A 22482-nucleotide genomic window follows, 5' to 3' on the forward strand; every position below is an offset into this window, starting at 1 on the left:
AACAAACACAAAATTGTATACTAGTTTTAATCATATTTTGTTTGTAATAACTATAAATAATTAGGATAAAATTTATGTAAAGTTAAAATCCACTTACACTATTTCACTCTTATAAAATAAAATGAAAAATTTTGAAATTGTCATTTTTTCATGTCTCTGACTTCACCTAACGCCATAAATTAAATTCAACTTCTCAAAAATTATGTTATAGAATTATGGTCATTAAGACTGAAATCGTACAGCCTACTAATTCCCAATATTTACCAAAATAAAAGACAAGGTTTTCTTATGTAATATTCAAGGGCATATATGTTATTGTTGAAAAACAAATTATATTTACATATTATAAGAAAATTATTATTTAACATTAGTTTAAGGAATGTTTCAGAACTAAATTGCATAGAACTTATCAAATATTAATATTTAATCATGGGTAAATAAAGGAGTAATGTTTCTACAAACATATGTTTTTAAATTACAAGATCATTTAACTATGTTATTCCATTCGAGACTAATAAAATGCAAAAATAACCAAGTACATACATAGTTTATATCTTCTATTAGCTTTTTTAAAACTATATCTATATCGTCATGCTTCTATTCATGCATACACTTCCATACTCATATATGGATAGGATTGCTAATATAAAAATTATTGGAATAATTTACTATTAGTATGTGTAATTTCCAAAAGCAATTCATTGAGATTTCACTAAAGTTTTAATTACTAATAAGTTGCAAAGGAAAATAGTTTATCATTTCGTGCATGACCTATAAAATGTCTAAAATAAGCATAGTGGCATAGTTATAATAAAAGTGTTCGTTATGGTTTTAATCTACTAATTCAGGAGACGCTTCAACGATGCCTCAATTGTTTGCAACGGTTCTTCATCCAGCAAAATGGTACGATGATTACCTTCAACAATTAGAACATCAACTTTGCCATCGCATACTTCATTTAAGCCATAATCAATTTCCAACTTTGAATAATTTTCAGTTGGCTTAATCAATGTTACGTCACATTGTAAATTATACGTTACAGAATATTTATCAGATGCAGCCAGTTTGTAGTAAAACGAAGCGGCAGCAGCTTTTACCTGAAATTCAAAAATATCGTATAATTAATAAAAAAAATTAAGGGGATTCATATATATGGAAGAACAATTATGTACCAATTCAATTGGTTTATCAATTTCATCCGCCACAATTTCCGCACACTTCTCCACTTTGCCTTCAAACGTCGGAATATCCACTAGTAGTTTTGCCATCTATTAGGTAAAATGTTTGTAAAAATCAAAATTTATATGTAGTGGAGTTTGTCTTAAGTCCAATTACTTACACTATATCCAGTATTAGCCGCAACTACGCCAAAATACGCCAAGGCAAACGCTTGATTCTGATCCTCATCATCAGATGTATTATAACGCTTCTTGAAGGCTTTTGTGTACCAGTTTACATACTTAGGTGCACCATCTATTAACACTAACTTAATTTCTTCTTTGTTTTGCTCCAGCTCAATAGCCATAGCAAAAGCAACAGTTGCACCAAATGAATATCCAGCAATTGAATAAGGTCCTTTAGGCTGGACTTTACGTATATGTTTTATATAGAATTTCGCCAAGGATTCAATAGAATCCTGCTCCGCATCAGCTGTGCATTGCAGTCCATAGACGGGGCAATCCATACGTTCTGCCACTTCTTTCAAGGCGTCCACAAAACCTTCTATAGGAGAAACTAAGAAAATTGGCCTTTTCGTGGAGTTGGATGGTGCGGCTGATTTTAGGCGGATAATAGCCTCAGAAGGCATTAGTTCTGTGACAAAAACTACTTGCGTTCCATCACCAATAGGTGTTGGTGTGCGAGCTTCTGCTGAGCTAGCTGCTGAAGCGGATCTTTCGCCAACGCCACCATCCAGTTGCTTTAATTCACCGAACGTTAAAGCACGAATTTCTTGTGGTGATAGTACAATATCGAAGCAACGTTCTAAGGTTTGTTTAATTTCAGAACTCATCAATGAATCCATACCCAGATCAGCGAGCGACGCAGAATCTTGGATATTTTTTATATCTCGTAATCCCAAAATGTTGGCGATTGCGGCTACTATACTTACACCACCAGATGGATCATTACTCCGCTTCTCCGCTACAACCATTGAGGCCAGAACAGGATGGGGTTGCTGCAAAAATAGATCGATTGTCTGAAGACACGAATTCATACGCTGTGGCAGTGTGCCTCCAATAATCGTATCATTATCTCCTAATCCCTCTAATACGAGTCCTGTGTCACCGATTGCTCCCCATTGTATGGCTAAACCAGGAAGTCCATTAGCTCGACGTTTTTCGCATATACGTTCCATAGCGGAGTTCGCCAAACCGTAATTGGATTGACCAACATTACCACGGCCGCATGAAACACTAGAGAAACACACAAAATAATCCAATTCCGGGCAAAGTGTACGTGAGTGCAAATCTAGGAATTTAGTACCATCAATTTTAGGTTTACAAACAGTTTGGTAGTCTTCAGAAGTTAAATCTTCAATTAGAGCATCTCGTAGTACAGCAGCCAAATTAAATATTCCGCCAACCAGTGCTAGCTTATTTGCATTTTCCAATAATTTCTTGCAGCCTTCCGAAGTTGTAACGTCATTAATATCCACAACCACTTTAACTCCACGCTCCTCCCATCGGCGTACCATTAACGTCTGGTATCCGGTTTTGATACCCGATCTTGATGTTAAAACAATATATCTAGCTCCACGTAAGACCATCCAATGAGTGAGCTCCAAACCAAAGCCTCCCAATCCTCCTACCAGTATATAACTCTTTTCTGGATGCATGTAGGTGCGTGGAATTGCATTAACCAGTCGTGAACTTGGTTTTAATGTCTGTTTGCCAGGTTCTTCATCACGAACCTTTATAACGACTTTGCCGATATGCCTTCCGGAAGCCATGAAACGGAAAGCTTGCTCTACCTGCAATTCATTAAAGACTGATGTGGGCAGTGGGCGAACAGCTCCATTTTTAATACCTTCAGCAACTAAGGAGACAACACGGTTCTGCATTTCCTCTTCTCCTTCCATTACACTGTCTAACAAAATGCCATGGAATGATGTGTTCTTCAGGAATACCGACATTCCAAGAGGACTATTATTGCTCAAATCGAACTTTCCAATTTCTAAAAAGCGTCCATTAATACCCAAACAACGGACAGAAGCTTGCAATTTTTCTTCGGAAAGTGAATTAAGCACTAAATCAACACCTTTGCCTTGTGTTTCCCTCATAACCAATTGTTCAAAAGTTGTATCACGTGAGTTACCAATAAAACGATCTTCAAGCTTTGGGAATCGTTGTTTCAAGAATTCCCGTTTTTCTTGACTGCCAACAGTAGTAAAAACAGTCAAACCGTGATGCAGCGCAACCGAAATAGCAGCTTGGCCTACTCCACCCGAACCAGCATGTATTAATATCGTTTCACCCTTTTTCATTTCTCCTCGTACAATTAGCGCATAATAAACTGTGGAATATACGCATGGCACAGTAGATGCTTCTTCCATGGTCCAGTTTGAGGGGACTTCCCACATCATATTCTTACTAGCCAAACATGTAGTTGCCAAAGATTTCGCAGGTACCATTGCCATAATTCGTCTACCGGAGGAGTCCCTTCCGGAAAATTCTAGACCGAGTACACAATCCTGCTGTGCTAAATCACCAGGGAGAGCATCAGCGGATAATTTTCCTGAACTTAACATAACATCCCGGAAATTTAATGGGGCATAATAAACAGAACACAGCTCCAAGCTTTCATTTTTTACATTCTGAGAAGGCGATGCCTCGATCCATTTTAGTGAAGCGAGATCACCTAAATAATTTTAAAATTATTAATCAATGCTATATTAAAATTGATATAAATTATAAATATTTTTACGAACCTTTTACAAGCGCATTTACATAAGCGTGTTCCACTTGCAATGTTGCAAGTTCTTTCTCCAATTTCAAGTGTCGGAATGTACCCCAATTACCATGTTTAAGTACATTTGAAGTTAAATCTTTACGTAGTTGTTCGCAATAAAATTTAGAAGTTAAAGAGAACTTTTCGGCGTTTGCATCTTGAATGAAAACGGTTCTAACATATTTACCACCGTTTTCGTAAGTGACACATGTGGTTAAGCCAACAGCTCCAAAAAGTTCTTCTCCTTGGCTGACAATATATATATACTTATCTTCTTCTGCTGCTTTCGAAAGTGCAAGTTTCAATTTTTCTAACCACTCGAAGTTTTTGTTCGTTACGTTAATAATTTCTGATTTTCTTTTGTTTAAATCTATGGCACGTCTTGATACTATAAGAGCCCTAGAATCCCCTTTGGATAATTCTTGAACGACAACAAAACCATATTTGGTCAATAACTCCGACCCAGATTTCTTGAAAGAATTCACGTTTTCGTCAAAAATTAGAAATCCATTTTCTTTGATACTTGCAATACTATTCTCCAAAACTGCAGTATCAGGGCGAGATAGTATGTCACTACCAAATAAGAAGTTACAGTTTTGCTCAACTTGTTCCTTGATCACATTTTTCGAAATCACTCGAATACCAAAATCACTGAAAGCTGTTTTAATGCTCTCCTCATCCTTGCTTGCAGTAGCCACAGCAATGTCAGCAGCAACAGCAGGTTCCCCTTCAATCAGCTGCACCAGCTTTCCAGCCATCAAAGAGTCGGGGTTGCGTCCATTTGCGAGTTCCACTCCCTTGATTTTAAAAGAACGTTCCGCATTTTCAATGACAATTTGGATAGCTACAGAAAGAGCATGAGCCCCAGCGTTTCCAGAATTCTCAACAAATGTGTAGCGCTCTAGTGTTGGCGGATTTTGCGCATTTGGTCGTTTCTGTGCTAATGAAGCTTTCAGCCCACGGAATTCAACTCCTCCACTTTTTATGACATTAATGTCGCTGTACATATAGACAGGTACGCCAACTTTTGTAAGGTCTTCTTCTGATAATTGTGATAAAATCTCTATATGCTTGGCTGGATTAATTACTGCCTTTTCAATACGAGTAGGCAGGTAAAGTTCACGCAGATCTTTACTCAAAATACTGAACTGCAACATAGTATCCATGAAACTAATCCAGTTGTCCACCCATTGTAATTTACCTGTACGAGAAGAGATATCTGACGAGATAATTCCACGGAAAATACCTCCGTAATCATAGCCACGCAGGCGCAATTCTTTGTACACATCATTTGCTACCAATTCTCGGGTAACAGAATGAGGGGAGAGGGGTTCTAAAGGCAATTCTTCCAAAGTAATATTATCGACAATTTTAATTTTTCCCGACATGGCCAAGCTGCCGCCTTCACAAATTTCAAAAGCTCCAGTGCCATCGAAAAAGTTAATACCAAATTTAGTAACATTTTCTTTGTTTAGAATAGTTGCACGATGAAATATCAAATCCTCCATAACTACAGCTGTTTTATTGAATTCGACACCACGCATTTTTGCAAACGTCATCCAAGCTAAGGTCATATAACCAGTGGCTGGGAACAAGATACGCCCGTCAATTGTATGACCCACAATGAATGAATCGTCATCAGTTGACAAATCAATTTCGATAACTGTATCACCTGAAGATTTGGCAGCTCCATATTTTGGCACTACCCATCTCTGAGAATGATCCCATCCGATTTTCGAATTCAACATAGGGGTTCCACGCCCAACAGGGTAGGAAATCGGTCGTACTAAATGTTGTATCTGCGGTTGTCCTCCAGCTGCATATAATTTGCCAATATTGGTCAGAAGGAATTCGGCATTATTCGGATGACCTCGTTTTACAAGACTAATATTTAAAACATCACGCCCAAGAGCTCGCTTGAGAATGGCTTGCAATAAGCCATGAGGTGCTATCTCAATGCAAATGGCGTTCGCTGGAATATGCAGTAGAGCTTCGTAGAAAAGTACAGGTGAAAGCATATTATTTACATGATAAGCTGCTGAGGATTGCTTGGCTACTGGAGTATTCCAAGCACTTTCTGGGATACTACTGCTTACCCAACGTGGAGACCGATTTTTTGCTGTTGGAATAATTTTCTCCAACATTTGCCTTAGTTTTGGTGCTGCGCCCGCAATGTATTTACTATGAAAGGCGTAACCAGAGGAACTCACAGCCTTAGCGAATACTCCTTCAGAGTTTAGTTTTGCAACTAACGCATCAATAGAGTCACCCGGACCAGCAATGGTACAATTATCTTGATTATTGTGGCAAACTGGATAGCAATCAGATGGTACTCGTTTGTGAGCATCATCCCAAGCTAGTCCTACGGCAGCCATTTTACCCTTGGGTAAATTTGATTCTGTAATTGCGCGTCCTCGATGATATGTGGCCAAAACAGCTTGTTCGGCGCTCAAAGCACCATCCGCATATGCACAACCAAGCTCACCAACGGAATGGCCAACAATACCGGCGGGGTGAATACCAAGTGAAGATAACAAATCGGTGAGAGCAACTTGCATAGTCGTAATTGAAACAAATGAACTAACGATGTCTGCGAAATTTTCGTCAGCAGAACGTGTTAAAATTTCCAGTAAATCAATGCCTTCAGGGCGCAAAATTTCTGCACATCGATGAATTGATTTATTGAACACATCAAATTGGAGGAGATCTTTAGCCATACTTCCCCATTGACTGCCCATACCAGAATAGACAAACCAAATAGGACGGCTTTCATCAGAAAACTCTACTACTTCACGCTGCACAGAACCCTTAGATGTTAGCACATCATAGCCACGATAATAATGAAGCGAGATAGGCTTTGTATGTATGCCGTTAATTAGAGCTAAATATTCATCATCGTCACGATGTGTGGCTGCATCTTCAAGCAAATCTTGGACAGCGTCCATCGTTCGACCGGAACATATAACCAGTTTTGGTGGACCATCACGAGGAGTAATAGTTTTTGGTTTTGGATTCGATTTAAGAATAATGTGCGCATTAGCTCCTCCAAACCCAAAAGAATTTAGGCCAATAATGCCACCGTTCCAGGGAAGATTTTTGTTGACCACCTTAAGCCGTCCGTCGCTCAAACCGTATAAGTCAGGATTCGGTTCACTGTAATGTAAGTTTGCAGGAATTACGCCTTCTTCCATAGCAATTAAAATCTTAGCAATAGAGCAAACGCCTGACGCGGGTTCTGAGTGTCCCATATTCGATTTTACAGAACCAATTAGTAATGGAGTTGGACGATTTTTGCAAAAAAAATCTGTAATCGAATTAACTTCCTGTGGATCTCCTACTTTGGTACCAGTACCATGCGCTTCAACATATATAACTTCATTAGGATCCAAGTTAATTTCCTCGTAGCTTTCACGAATTAAGCGATTTTGCATACGTCCGTCAGGAAAGGTGATACCCTGTTCCTTAAAACCGTCGGTGTTTGTTCGAGCGTTTAAAATCGATGCGTAAACTCGCTTTGCCACAGATGTTCTTTGTAAAAGCAATACTACCAATCCATCGGAACGAACGTAACCAGCTCCTGTAGCATCAAAAGCCTTGCACATACCACTGTCACTTAACATATTTAATCGCTTAAACTGCAATGACATTTCTGGTTTCAAAATCAAATTGGAACCACAGACAACGGCTGCATCACATCTTCCAGCGCGCATATCTGTAAAGGCATGAGATAGTGCATATAGTGAACTAGAGCAGGCCGTATCAACTGCGAAACTGGGTCCTTTGAAATCAAATGTGTATGAAATCCGATTTGCAAACATTGCTCGGGCACAACCTGTCAAACCATATCCATTTACTCGATCTGCATTTGCACACCAATGATTCTCAGTTTCAGAATTAGAAACGCCAATATAAACTCCGGTACGTGAACCACGTAACTCTGCAGGATTAAGACCCGCATCTATAATAGCTTCGTATGTGGCTTCGAGCAACATACGCATTTGAGGATCCATACATTCAGCTTGCTTTGCAGAAACACTGAAAAATTGTTGATCGAAAACTTCCAAATCTTCAGCTTTGATTTTTCCGATTCTATCAGGTAAACCGTAAAGACCTGCAATTCAGAATATGAAAAAATTAAACATAGCAAGAATAATGTTCAAATATTTGTTACGTTACCTCTTTCCCAACGTCTCGGATCATCATTAACTAAATCTACACCATCATAGAGATTTCGTTTAAACTCCTCAATACTAGAGCTCTCAGGGAGCCTGCCAGAAAAACCAGTTATTACGATATCGTCATTTATAGCTGAATGATGGTCGTAGTGTCCACCTAAATTCAATGGAACACTACGCTCATTGTCGGTTATAACGTCTTCTGCGAAACGGGCAGGCATTTCGTTAGCTATTACTATTTGCTCTTTCGACAGTTGCGAACAATTTGATTCTGCAGAATTTTGCTGATGTTTGTTGCGGCGTCTTTTTCGGCGATTTGGACGCGAGTTTCCTTTTTTTTGTAATGATGGCGCTGGTATTTTGTTAACAGCACCAGTTTTTGAATTATTATTTTTACTGATGTTTTGTATCAGCTTGACGGAACTAAAAGTAAAAAACCGCTTAGTTTAATCCATGATGTTTTAACTTTATTTATGAAATCAATATTTCTCTTTTAAATATATTTTTTTATTTAATATTATTGCAGTACTTATCACCTATGTATGAAAAGATTACAGTATTTGCACTCGAATCACATCAAATAGTGCAAAGTGTCTGTATTTATGAGGTTTACTGTATCAATAAATTGCAGACGAATATGAGCTAAAAGAGACTAAGAGCAATATATTCATATATGTACTAAGAGATATTATGAACGAGTATATGCATACATGCTTGTGTTTACATGTCTACAAATGTGTGAATGTACATATCAACAGAATGGCGTGTTTGCCGCCGCATGTCTAACAAAAACATTGGTATACAAATCCAAAATCAGGTGATTCTTACGTTTACTTCAAATGCTCACCAGCATGTGCATGAGAGATGAGGGTAAAAGTATAATACGAGATGGCACTCTCTCACTTTTTAATTAGCATTTTAATAATTTGCAATAGACAAATAAAAACTCTGAAGCAAAGCTTTATACAATGTTATCTATTCGTACCTACACACATACATATATACATATGTATGTACTTATGTTTTTATTCATATGAGTATATGTACATATGTATGTATGAATGAATGTATATACATATTTAATATTTATTTATAATAAAATGTGCCTATAAACATTGAACGAATTTGCAAATAGTACACTTCGAACATTAACTTCAACTCCAACATTAATTACATGGGTTTTTAATACGACAATGAAATCGTATGATATCTAGTAATAAGCAAACATAAAGAGAGCAAAACCACGGTTTTGTGAACATAAAAAAGTATCAAATTTGGTGGAGAAGCACATAATTCTAAGTGAGATATTTTTATTTATGTACATATAAGTTTGTTTATAAAATGCAAGCATTCTGCAGTTTCATACCTGCATACATATGTGTGCAAGAATATATGTATGTATGTACATAGAAGTAGTCTAAAATTATAGGCATTTGAATTTTTCTAATACAATATCTATTTAAATGTAGTTTAAATTTTTAAACAAACGATAATGCTCGCACCTACATATGTATGTACATGCATACATACATATATGTATGTATATGTCTACACGACAATGTGCTCACCGGTGATGTATGCAAGTATTGACGTTCATAAATGCTGCAAAAAGATAACCACGCATTATCAGACGACGAGCTCATGTGTCGCGTACTCAAGAGAATGTTTATTCGTCATCTACCGCATGAAAGCTTTTTTCTTTTATTTATTTCCCGTACTAGTATTTCTTTCTTCCTCTGTCTAGTTTTACTTTTATGTTTTCAATGTGAGATAAGGTGGCGTGATTTCAAGTTCATTGATGTTTTTAGTGATAATTGTGTTACGAACAGTTGGGTTGGGAAAAGCGTTTTTAATGTAATCTTGTAAGTTTGATGTTATTTTTTTCAAATTTCAATATGCATTTAATCTTATCTTCCTCTATACATACATATGTCAAATTTGCTATAATTTAAACCGATTTTATAAACGCACAATGTTTTCTTATTTAAACAAATTGTTAACATAGCATAACATGCAGTCATATTGTAAATAAAAAATCTTTAACGAAATATAGGAAGTTTACAAAATTTTAACAAAAAAGTGGTAATAAAAAATAAAACTTCGCTTACATGAACTCTCTGAAAGTTGTTTACGGGCGTTGAAATTTAAACCTTGTAACGCAGAGATACTTACATACATACATACATATGTATGAATGTATGTACATAATTAAGGCTAATATTACACGTAAGCCCTTCATGGCTCTAGCCGATACTAATGCTTTCAGCAATCTAAAGATGCAATATGTGTAAAAAGATTAAGCTTTTTTTTTGACATATTCTCTTTGGGTAAGAATTTAGAAATATAGATCGTTTCCTAATAACATGTTTACGCTGTCGGAAATGGCAATGTGCAATGAGTTATGTCGATCCATGACACACGGTTAGTAGGTTCGATAGATACAATTATAATTATATGTACATAAATGTATACATATGTACATATGTGTATACATATATAATTCGAATAAGTAAGGTACACAAAAAAGTTAGCACTGCTAGATAGAATTGATTTTTTTAGCAATAGCAATTATTGTAATCAATTCAAAATAGATACCAATTAAGTAATTAGAATGCGTCCACTTAGTTAGCATTTCATTAGAATGAGTTCCCGAACCATAAGCTATTCACTTTCTTCTCTAAATGCTTATGTATTGTCATACTGCTCGGTAAAATCAATCTATTGGAAGTGAAGGTTAATATACTTATTTTGCTGGCGCAGTTTACAGGTAACCCAAAGGCACGGGTTGATTTTGAGTACATATGTATATTTAACAAGTTACATTATAAATATATACAAAAAATGTATTTATATATTTCACACATATAAATTTATTGGAAGATATGTACATATACATATATGTACATATGAGAAATCATCATCAATTAAACATAACATATGCATAGAGAAATAAATACATACATAAGTATGTACTTATATACATTTAAGTATGCCAGGCAACTAGCTAGTTCAGTACTTAAGTATTTTAATCTGAAAATGCCCACTACGATGTATATATTTAATTCAAATTACCACCTTATTCACCTTAAAAACTCTAAATCGAATATACTAAATTAAAATAAAGCTTATTGTAGCATATTCGAAATGGTGTTACGGCTTGGATCATATAAAGTACACATAAGTCTTTTATGCTTATTTGAACACATGTACATATGTAAATACAATGTTTATTTATTTGTTATTCCAAAGGTGAATCCTATAGAACAGAAGTCTGCCGCCTGTCCACCAATTGAGGTGAATGTAAATTAAATGTTTGCATGAACAATTAAATTTTTCACAATGTGTCGTGGTCGGTTAAGCTCGTATGGAAGATTATTTTTTATAAATAATTAATCTCAAATAAATATATATGTATAATTTATTTAAAAAAATTAAATTAAAACGTATACATAATATGTTAATGAGGGTGAAGTGTATTAAGCAGCATTAAGCAAATATAATTTACCTAAATATATATTAGAGCAATTTTAATTATTCAATTTGTTCACTATTTTGTTGCGAATATGCGATACCAACATTTGTATGTATGAATTGAAATATATTTGTTCAGATTTCAGATCTCACAGTTTGCGGCATGCTATGTACATAAATTCACATACAATATATAAAAACATGACTATGCTAACTAATACTTCCTAGAAGGAAGACCTACAGTACAGTAATTGAAGGTTCATCAATTATAATTTATCTACATAAATTTGGAAGCCATACTACTTGAAACGTTGTATTGTATTATCCTTTTAAATATAACAAATATCGACTAGGAGAATAAACATCAGATGAGGTACTTAAATACAAAAGGGCAAATAAACTTGTTTGTAAACTGTTTGTAACAGTATATACATATGTATATGTATGTTTGTATATAGACAAGGCAAGTAATCCATTATATTACTAAACTTTGAAAGGATGGAACTTTGGCTTATTGACATAATAAATTTACTTTTAACGGAAAATAACTAATTAGCAGCTTTTTTTTAAAGCAGAGAGGCGAATTTCAATCGTTTTTATAGGGGAGCAAATAAAAGATATACATTATAAATGCAAATAATAAATTAATTTTAGTACATATATACAAGTATTCGTATGTACATAGATGGTGACATATTATAAAAACTTTAATTTATGTTGAAATCACTTAGTATGCACTTTGAAGTTATTTTTCTTACCATACATTCACATCTTTATGTTGAGGTACATACCGAAATGCAGTCAATTAGTGAGAAGTGTCCTTTCCTTCAGAAGCTGGCAGTTTTGTACGATTTGTACTCTACACACTTTCCAAATTATGAGCTTTGGGATATTCCGTTGCCCGACGACGTAATATTCAATGTATTGTGACACCACTAAATCCGCAATACAGTCCTTTTTATATTTAAAAATTGTTTTCTCCAATTAACCAAAACCGGACGAAAATCCTTGAAATATGAAAAATTGTATTAACCTTCAATGCAATCAATTTAAACAGTTTTATGGAGCTTAATATATTTTTTAATATGACGATTTTTTGTAATTACTAAGAACAATTAATAATTCCTGTTATTTTTGTGTGTTTGACAGATATTTCCAGTACTTTTAGTCTTTGCATAGAAAAAATAAGTTCAAATTGATGATTTCAGCGCACTCACTTTTGTTCACCGTTAAATGGAAAATTTCCGTTTGTTTTACATTCAAGCGTTTCCAGCACTAACAAAATTATACAAGTTAAATTTAAAACTCTAATCGCCAAGTTCAAAGCCGACAGTAGCCCAAAAGAACGTCTTCACGTTGTGAATTGTCAATGAAGACTGCTTCTGATTTGCGAATGTTTGCCTGCATTTAACAGTTGGTGGACACTGGGAGATCCCGGCGACAATGTGCGAAATATTGACGCTTCGCTATTGAACGTCGACTCGTAACGAATACAATGAGAACGAAATAAATACTCTTTCATAGAGGTGACATTTACAGTGGAGCAAGATTAATAATATTTTAATGACACGTATAAAAACATTTGTCCATTGATTTCGATTGTATTGAATTTGCTTTCAAACACTAGCATAGACCTTTATGTATCTAATTATTATATATCCATATCGAAGATTAATAGTTACCCTTTTACTTGTTAAGGACATTGGAAGCCACTTGGATCAATATATTATAGCAAAGCAAATATTGTAACAATTTAATAAAACATGTAAAACCGCATTATACAACTGTATAAAATATTCAATTTCTCTAACTCTCTTCATATACATATATGTATGTATATATATAGATGTGTGCCTTTACTACTAAACGAATCGTTAAATACATCCCTTAAAAACGCTCTCTCGCTATTAAGTACACATACATGCTTCCACAATGATAAGTGGAATCACCTCATCCGGGGAACCAACCAAAATCCACAACAGATTGAGCGAGTGAGAGCTTTCTTTTAAGCCCAAAGCAACGGTGCTATTCTAAGCGAATATTTCTATTTAGCTGTTTGTTGTTCACGGAAGAGAAAAATTAATACCATGCCTGAAGTTGCTCTTTTTACAAATATAGAGATTAATGTACTCAAGAAATCGAAATCTTTAATAAACACGTAAAAATTAAAAAACAAAAAAATAATAATATATGTCATATGTTGAATATTCTTGCTTCTAAATTTTTACACAATAATTACGTTTGTTGTTATATTAAACTTAAGTAACTTAAGTAAATGCGTACTTGCATGGAGACTACCGGCACTTTATGTGCATATTAACATACATACATATGTATAATATATACATACATATTAATATATAGTACCTACTATGTGTTTATGAGAGAACAAGTTTTTCCCAAGGTAAATGAGAATAAAATTTTTTTTTCCTTTCTGCTGTTAATTTTTGTCCTGGAAAAATATTGCAAGAAGCTTAGAAAAAACTAAAAACAAATATTTTTTAACAATAAATATTGAAACTCTCAGATATAGAGCATATACATGTACATATGTATATGCATATATCCACATGTACATATGTATGTACATATATTAAAATGAAGTTAAAATCTGAATAAGGAATTATGTATCTCATACTATTTACAATTTCTAATTCATGCATATTCAAAACGTGACATTATAAACACCATATCTGTCAGACCTATTTACCTATATATGTATGTATGTAAGCGCTTGTATGTACAAGTATAATATTGATTTTAATGAAAAACCTGAAAACCGTGCAAACACCAAATTTTGAAAATTATCGAGCTACGAGTAATTATTTCCTACATATACATAATCATTAGTTCAATATGTGACTGTGGTTACAATAATCAAAATTTACTGAATTATGTAATTTATGTTCATTATATTAAAATAAATAAGGTGAACTGATTGTCTGTACAAATAATTAACAACCTCTACTTATGCAATTTCATGAAAATTTGTTTTTATACTTTTGGAACCAGTTGCTACAGAGTATTACAGTTTTGTTCACCTAACGGTTGTACGTATCACCTAAAAGTAAACGAGATAGATATGGGGTTATACATACATATATATAAATGATCAGGGTGACGAGAAAAGTTAAAATCCGGTTAACTGCCTGTCCGTCCGTCCGTTCAAGCTGTAACTTGAATAAAAATTGAGATATCTTGATGAAAATTGGTATGCAGGTTTCCTAGAACAAAAAATATTTCGAGTTCGTAGATGAGCGTAATCGAGCCATTGGCACGCCCACAAATCGCCACACAGAGCGAAATGGCCACCTAAAATGCCCTGTAAAATAGAACAAAGTTTAGAGGATTTCCTTTCATTTTCTCTCGAATAAGATGCCCATCTTATTATTACTGGATATCTAATTTTAATAAAAATGTGAAGATAAAACGTTAGCCTAAGGTGAACACCTTTTCAATATAATTTAGGAGATGACGCGTAGAATTTAGATGAAATCCTTTTCAGTGAAATGTAATAGATAACCTATAAAATTAAGGTGAAAACCTTTTCAATATAATTAAGAAGGTGACCCTTAGAATTAAGAGGAAACGCTTCTTAATAAAATCAAGTAGATAACCTGTAAAACTAAGCAGAAACTCTCCTTAACATAAATAAGATGGGAGTCTTAATTATTATTGGAACATCATCTTAATTTTAACAAGCCGATGATCTTATCAATTTGATATTATTTTCCCCTAAATTGAAATTAATACTTTCTGAAAATAAATATAACACGAGTTTTTTTAAACTGTTTTTTATTTATTAATTCAGCATTAGCATAACTATAGCTAGTTTAAATACTTATGTATATATAATTAAAATTGACTTTATATATTTCCTTGTATTTTTTATAACATTAATAAATGAAAAACTTATAATTCTTATAACTCTGATAGAAAATTATTAAATCGGAATTAAATTCCAGACAATTCATTGCTTATTACATATTTTTGCGGATGTTTAGAATGCTTCAAGTTTTCCAATGCTTTAAGAAACTTATACTCAGAATCCACATTTTTAAATGGTTCACATAAATTTCACATTATTTCATCAGAACTTTATTTTCAAAATTTTGAATCAACGGGTTAACCATTTCTACTATTAGAGCCATAATACGTTCTTTTATAGATTTTTGAAGAACGTCTTTTCTCGAAAAATGTGGATGATTGTGCAGTTCAAGAGTAAATTCAAGGACTGAATGCTTGAAGTTTGCAAGACATGGAAGTGGATACTCATCACGATACTGTAATTGTGTAAGTGGCTCTTGTGAAACTAAAGATTGACCTAAGTCATTATTTACCGAGGAAAAACTCACAGTTTTATGCTTTTCTAAGTCTTTTCGGAACCTATACACATTGTGAAATATTTGATTGCAATTTTCCTCATTGCAAACATATTTTGCTATGGACTGAAGCCCATGATCTTCCTTTAAATAATTTATAAGTAAACATGAAGTTAAGTGGGGTTTGTGACATAAATAGCAAGCAAATTTGGACATTTTTAACAATTAAAAAGAAAGGAAAAAAAATAAAAAATTAGTTATCTAACTTGCTGAGTAAATTTGAAACTGAAGGAAAATCTTCAGACTTAAGCCCAAAAAAGTATTGTTCTAAAAATACCCAAACTTGGCTTAATAACTTAACTTAATAATACAGTCGACGCATTTCATTAAAGTCGGGCACTTCCACTTAAGTTCGTCGCAGAATATAAAGAATTCTGATATACATACTTGTATAGTCCTCACCTACTGCTATGATGTGAGGCTGCAATTGCTGTTTTTTAATCGCGTATTACTAAATTTTGGTGTAGTTGCTAGTGTTATAAACTCTGATTGAGCGTCACCAATCGTTGGTCTGACGCTGTGGTTGAAGAACCGCATGGAGCAGTAACAACACAATGCAATATTTAGAATCTGAAATTATAAATTAATTCAATATATTAATATTTTAATATTGTATAGTTTTCATGTTTTCTTACCATTTGATAAATCTTTATAAAGGAGTTTCGAAAGTAGTAACTCTCGGCTGGCTTGGTCTTTTACTTCCGCATTTAAGATACGAAGGATTTCTTTATAAAACTTGTCAAGTTTTAAGAACAGCTCGTTTCCAATATCTGGATGCATGGCATTAAAATCAATATCAACCTATTTTAATTGAATAAATGTTTAATTTGAAAATAAATACTTTGTGCTTTTTTCTTACCAATTCGTAACCGTTAAAATCATTGTAGCGCGGCCAGTCTGCTATCAAATCCGACAGAGATCCCTTACATTTATTTCTAAACGTGCATGTATCTACCCAAAACTTTTTAACTTTTTCCCAAGGTGTGCAGTTATGTGCCAACCAAAACTTTTTTTCCAAAACGTTATCTGCAGTGCAAGAAGTTAAATTAAATATTGTTAAAAAAAACAAATTATTTTATAAAGTAGGAGTAAAAAGTATTGCATACCGTCAAAAACATCTTCATGAGCTTCCTGAGTAACAGAATTGGCTTTGTTTTCCAACTTTATGACATTAGCCCAACGCGAGAACAATTTACCACTCGGATTCTTTTTTCCCATTTTTCTTTCCAAAAAGTAAAATTCCTAATATTATATATAATACATAATATACATTATATAAGAGTAACAAAAAATGTTTGTAAGTTTTTAGTAGTTGTAATGGAATTCGTGCAATTATTCTTTAGGAAATACCACAACAATTTCATTCGCCCATTCCCTCATATCTGAGTATTGCATTTTGCGTCCTAAACCAACATAGTTGTCAACGATGCAATGTGTTACATTTTTTTGGTTTCTACTGTCCAAGTAGCCATGTCTTTCTTGATAACTTAAAGCAAGTTGTCCCTTTACTGACGTTTTTAAAAGCTCGCGTAGATTGAAATTCTTCGTTTGAGGCGAACAAGGTAGTATGCTACATTCTTCCGATTTGACGGAAGACAAATCACTGGATATTTTTTTCAGCCAATCTAAGAATTCGGTGTTTGCAGTTTGTGTCTCCTGGTCACAAATAAATGGAATACACTTAAAAACAGAAATGAGTAGATTATCTTGCTTCTTACTTATAATATAAATCAGTGAGTTTGCGAGTGAATGACTGAGTGTGTAGTTCTAAAAGTAAGTACTAACTGATTTTTTTCCTAGCCGATCTCTGCCTTTTTTCATGTTATAGATCATATAAAAAATTGGCAAAAATGAGGTAGTACTGAAATTTATAGAACTACAAAGTTACATACTCGGAAAAAATCTAAAAACATTTTGGCAAAAATTGAGACAAATTTGGTGAAAATTCGTCCAATTTTCCTGAATTTTCTACAACGTTATTAAATTTAATTAACAAAATTTGCATTAAACTGTTGCGGTTGCTTTCATAAAAAATAGCGAAAAATTGCAATTTTTGAATGTACACTTTGGTACTTTTGTACAGCCGGTTTTTGAGATAGCGCGATCTTCCACTCAGCCCTTGATATACATATCGTCGCTCGCTTGCTAGAAAAATGAATGTGCCCTTTTTTCAGTTTTGAGCTAATCAAATCACTGAATTAGGCATTGATTGGTCTATATGTAATATATTAGAATCTAAAGTGAAATGCATAACAGAAAGCTACTGCAATTTGAAAGCAAAAAACAATAATGTAGAAAAAATATTGAATTTCGAAAACAGTCAACTTTTAAACGTGCTTCCCCAAAACTAATATTTTGGCACATTCGTGCTTCTGGCAAGCGAGCGACGATATGTCTGTAGGTATATGAGCGTTACGCAGATCGTAAGAAATCGCTCAAGAAAAAATTTTAGATTTGCTTTAAAAGCCAAATTTGACCCCTTCAAGAAAACCTTCCTGGTGCAAATCTGTTAATGCAAGATGCAGTTTGAAGGGCATTTTATAAAGAAAATTCACACACTAATTTTCAAATTAAAATTACTTCAAATTTGGCTTTTAGAGCAAAATTAAAGTTTTTTCTTGAGCGATTACTTGTATTGTGTATACCGCTCTATAAACTGAATTGATAATTTAAAAATTAAGGAATCATCTTACCTTTTTTGTTCGCCACTCCCTTAAACCGGCTTTAAATTTTATGCGTTCTACGAAATATTTTGCGTCACATGTATCGAAAAAAGCGTAAACGTCGTCAATTTGCATTTTCTCAAGAATGAGAAAGGAATTAACCCCCCGTTCAATCAGGGTATCAATTACTTCGTTTAGCAAGCCCCAAGATATTAATAATTCCAAGAATTCATCGTTGCCTTGGCTTGGTTCACCATAAATATCGCACATTTTGAATATAATATAATAATTTTTACAACACAATTAGCAAGCAATACAACACAGGAGCAACTGAAATGTGGCACATGCCATTTACATGTTATATGCAACTTCACAAAAAAGTAACGGGATAAAAAGGCACGCACAACAAAGCAACGGGATAAAAAGAATATCACTGTCGTCGAGAAAAATTTTTTTAAATTGGCTGATGCAATATACAAACATTAAAATATAAGTATGTATGTATGTACGCATTTTGAGACGTTAATAGCAAATTTTAAAATAAAATAAGTGGATGTCCTTATTGATTTGCTCTTTAATAGTTTTCTCATAAAAACAAGTAGATTTCTTCTTACAATTGAATTTTTTGACAAAATTAAAAAAACAAATTAATAAATAAGAAGTTATCTTTTTATTTTCAGCCGGTTTCGTTTTCAAGAGATTTTAGAAGAAATTTAAGCTAAAGTTAAGAAGACTTTCTAGTAAAATTTTCTTCAATTTTTTCCCCCCTAGCTCTCCTCGCCCGAAAAGCTTTTTTAGAAGTCAATCTTATTGATTATAGGTGAAGTTTTTGGCTCTGTGCATTAACCGAAAACTTATAAAGTATCATAACTAAGCACTAAATAAAGATATGAAGCTGGAATTTTGTACAGAGGATTGCAGTGGCAAGGAGCATCTCTGGACAAAATTTTTTGAAAAAGTGGGAGTGGCCCCGCCCTCTAATAAGTTTAGTGTACATATGTCCTAAGCCACTAAAGCTACAACAACCATACTCGCTCAGCACGAGTATCATAAAAACTTCTACCTATAGTATGAAAATGTATGAAAACCCTGTTCGCTCCCCTATAACGGTACTGTTCAAAACTACTAAAAGCGCTATGAATAAATAACTAAATACGCCAGAGACTTTAAATTTTACCACCGAGATAGTATGAGAGAGATGTATGGGAGCCGGTGGGAAAATTAGACTATGGGCGTGACGCCGCCCACTTTTTGGTGAAATCCCATATCTCGGGACCTGACCAAACCGATTTTGACAAAATTTGGAGAAGCATATTCTTCATATTTGTATATCACGTTGTGAAAATCAGCAAAATCGGACAATAACCACGCCTACTTTCCAATTAGCACGTTTTTAAAGTCCACTTGATTCTTTTACTTTCCGGTATAGAAATCAAGAAGCAATTAATATAACAGGATTAAACTTTGCACAAATAATGCCTTTAGTGTATGCCACCTTATGATCAAAAATTGTTTAAATCCAATCAAAACTGTTCAAGCCCCAAGATACCAAATATTTGGATCCCGGTACCTATATTGACTTTTGATCTAAAATATCGGTCAATGTGTGAGATATATAATTGAAATTCAGGGATAGTACTTCTCGGGCAATGCTATATCTGTATGTTAAAATGGCTTGAATCAAGTCAATACTTCCATGAGCCCCCATATACCTAATATAAAGTTTTTCGAACTTCCAGGTGACTTTATGATGGATATATCGGCCAATATTTGAGTTATCTCAATAAAAATTACACAGTGTGTTTTACTCATAACAGTGTATCTTTGTGCCTAAAATAGATAAATGTGAGCGAAAACTTGACATACCCTCATATAACTAATATCAGGATTTTCCAACAACCGGCTGACTTTACTCAATATGATAAGTTTTTTAGTATGTGACATGTTAATAATATGTGTTATTGGGAAAAAAAGAGAAAATCTGGTCGATACTACCCCAACTGTCATATACTACATATAATGGCTTTCGTTTTTCTAACAAACCTTATGTGTCTGTCAGTAAAGGAGTTATACATACATAGTATAAGCATATATAAAATTGCTTGGATTTCGATCCTCAGGTTGACGTTTTACACCATAAAGTATTTCCCTGGTTTCGACTCTTGTAAGTTGTAAGAGTATAATATGTTCGGTTGCACCCGAACTTATCCCTTCCTTACTTGTTTAATATAAAATATAAAAAAGAAATTTATTAAAAATCTGAAACACATTGAAAAAAATTGCTTTCTGCAATAAGTATTTCTTTTCTTTCCCTATTGTATTTCTATTGCCAATGTTACCGTTAATTTTAAACTGACAGTGGGGGAGGGGGAAATTTTAGAATAGCATATCCCGATTCTGCGGTTAACCAGATCCGCCAGGTCACGAACATAAATAATCTATACATTCTTATACATTATATATGTACATATAAGTTGCGTTTTTTGTCCGTTCGCTATAGCTGGCTAAACCGTTGCGTGAAATGAAAACTGGCCTGAGCCACTTTGAAGGTAATCCAATGAGGATGGTTTGTAAAAAAAATCAGAAAATGTTCATTTTCCACCGACTTACGAGCGTAAATTTCCAAAAAGTGACTTTTCCACACAAATTTAAAAAAAAAATTTTTTTTTTTGTTTTGTTTTTCAAAGTTGGATTTGTCATTATTATGTTTCCCAATGTTCATGCGCCGAAACTGTTTAATAGAACTCGATTGATTTTGAAGCAACTATCGAATACAAGGGGCAGAATGCTTGGTTCTACGAACTCCTTTGAGTTCCAACGATTTGCTATTTCAGTTCAAACCTATGTATTTAATTTCCACGGAAAATTGCATTTGAGATGACAATCAACAGGACACAAGGATGGTCGCTTAAAGTGTGTGGCATAAATCTGGAAATGCCATATTTTTCACACGGTCAGATATACGCGGCGTGTTCACGAGTTAGAAAACCGTTTTTTCCGTACATTTACGCACCGAAACAAACTGCGCCACATTGAAAAAACATAGAAAAATTGCTAGAGAGTATTATAGTTGTGTTCACCGAACGGTTGTACATATCACCTAGAAATAATCGAGATAGATATAAGGTTAACTATATATAAATGATTAGGATGGCGAGAAACGTTGAAATCCGGTTGACTGTCTGTCTGTCCGTCCGTTCGTGCAAGATGTAACTGAGATTGAGATATCTTGATGAAACTTAGTATGTGGGTTCCTTAGTAAAAAAAAATGTCAAGTTTGTGGACTGCCACGGCCACAAATCGTCATTAACCGAAAACATATAAAGTTCCATAACTTAGCACTAAATTAAGGTATCAAGTTGTAATTTGGCACAGGGGATTGCAGTACCAAGGGGCACCTATGTATAAAATTTTTTAAAAAAGTGGTCGTGGTCCCGCTTTCTAACAAGTTTAATGACCTCCTACATCGCTTAAGCTACAAAAACTGAATTTGCTGAGTGCAAATCTGACAAGAAGGCTGACATCACCGCCGTCCAAGAAATGCGATGGACGGGACAAGGACAGAGACGAGTAGGTCCTTGTGACATTTACTACAATGGCAATATAAAGGAGCGCAAGTTTGGTGTTGGATTCGTAGTGGGAGAGAGACTCCGTGAAATGCGGCGGCGAAGAACTAATAGGGAGCATGCATCAGCTTCTTGGTAAAATATGGTCGGACGAAATCATGAACAACGATTGGAATTTAAGTGTGCTATGCCCAATCCATAAAAAAGGAGACCCCACAATCTGCGCCAACTACCGTGGGATTAGCCTCCTCAACATCGCATATAAGGTTCTATCGAG

The 22482-nt window shown here is 34.2% G+C and overlaps 1 protein-coding gene across 1 annotated transcript; it reads right to left on the minus strand.

Moving 5' to 3' along the window:
- Window positions 1-281: 281 nt before the first annotated feature.
- On the minus strand, window positions 282-12994 carry LOC126765185 (fatty acid synthase). The gene is made up of 7 exons (XM_050482765.1): window positions 12812-12994; window positions 12386-12601; window positions 8125-8546; window positions 3929-8059; window positions 1340-3858; window positions 1173-1268; window positions 282-1097 (listed from the first exon to the last, which is right to left on the minus strand). Exons 3-7 carry the CDS (start codon window positions 8342-8344, stop codon window positions 840-842), a joined length of 7224 nt encoding a protein of 2407 aa, XP_050338722.1. The 5' UTR covers window positions 8345-8546; window positions 12386-12601; window positions 12812-12994; the 3' UTR covers window positions 282-839.
- Between the last annotated feature and the right edge of the window lie 9488 nt (window positions 12995-22482).

Source organism: Bactrocera neohumeralis, unplaced genomic scaffold (genome assembly GCF_024586455.1).
Source record: "Bactrocera neohumeralis isolate Rockhampton unplaced genomic scaffold, APGP_CSIRO_Bneo_wtdbg2-racon-allhic-juicebox.fasta_v2 cluster10, whole genome shotgun sequence".
NCBI classification, from domain to species: domain Eukaryota; kingdom Metazoa; phylum Arthropoda; class Insecta; order Diptera; family Tephritidae; genus Bactrocera; species Bactrocera neohumeralis.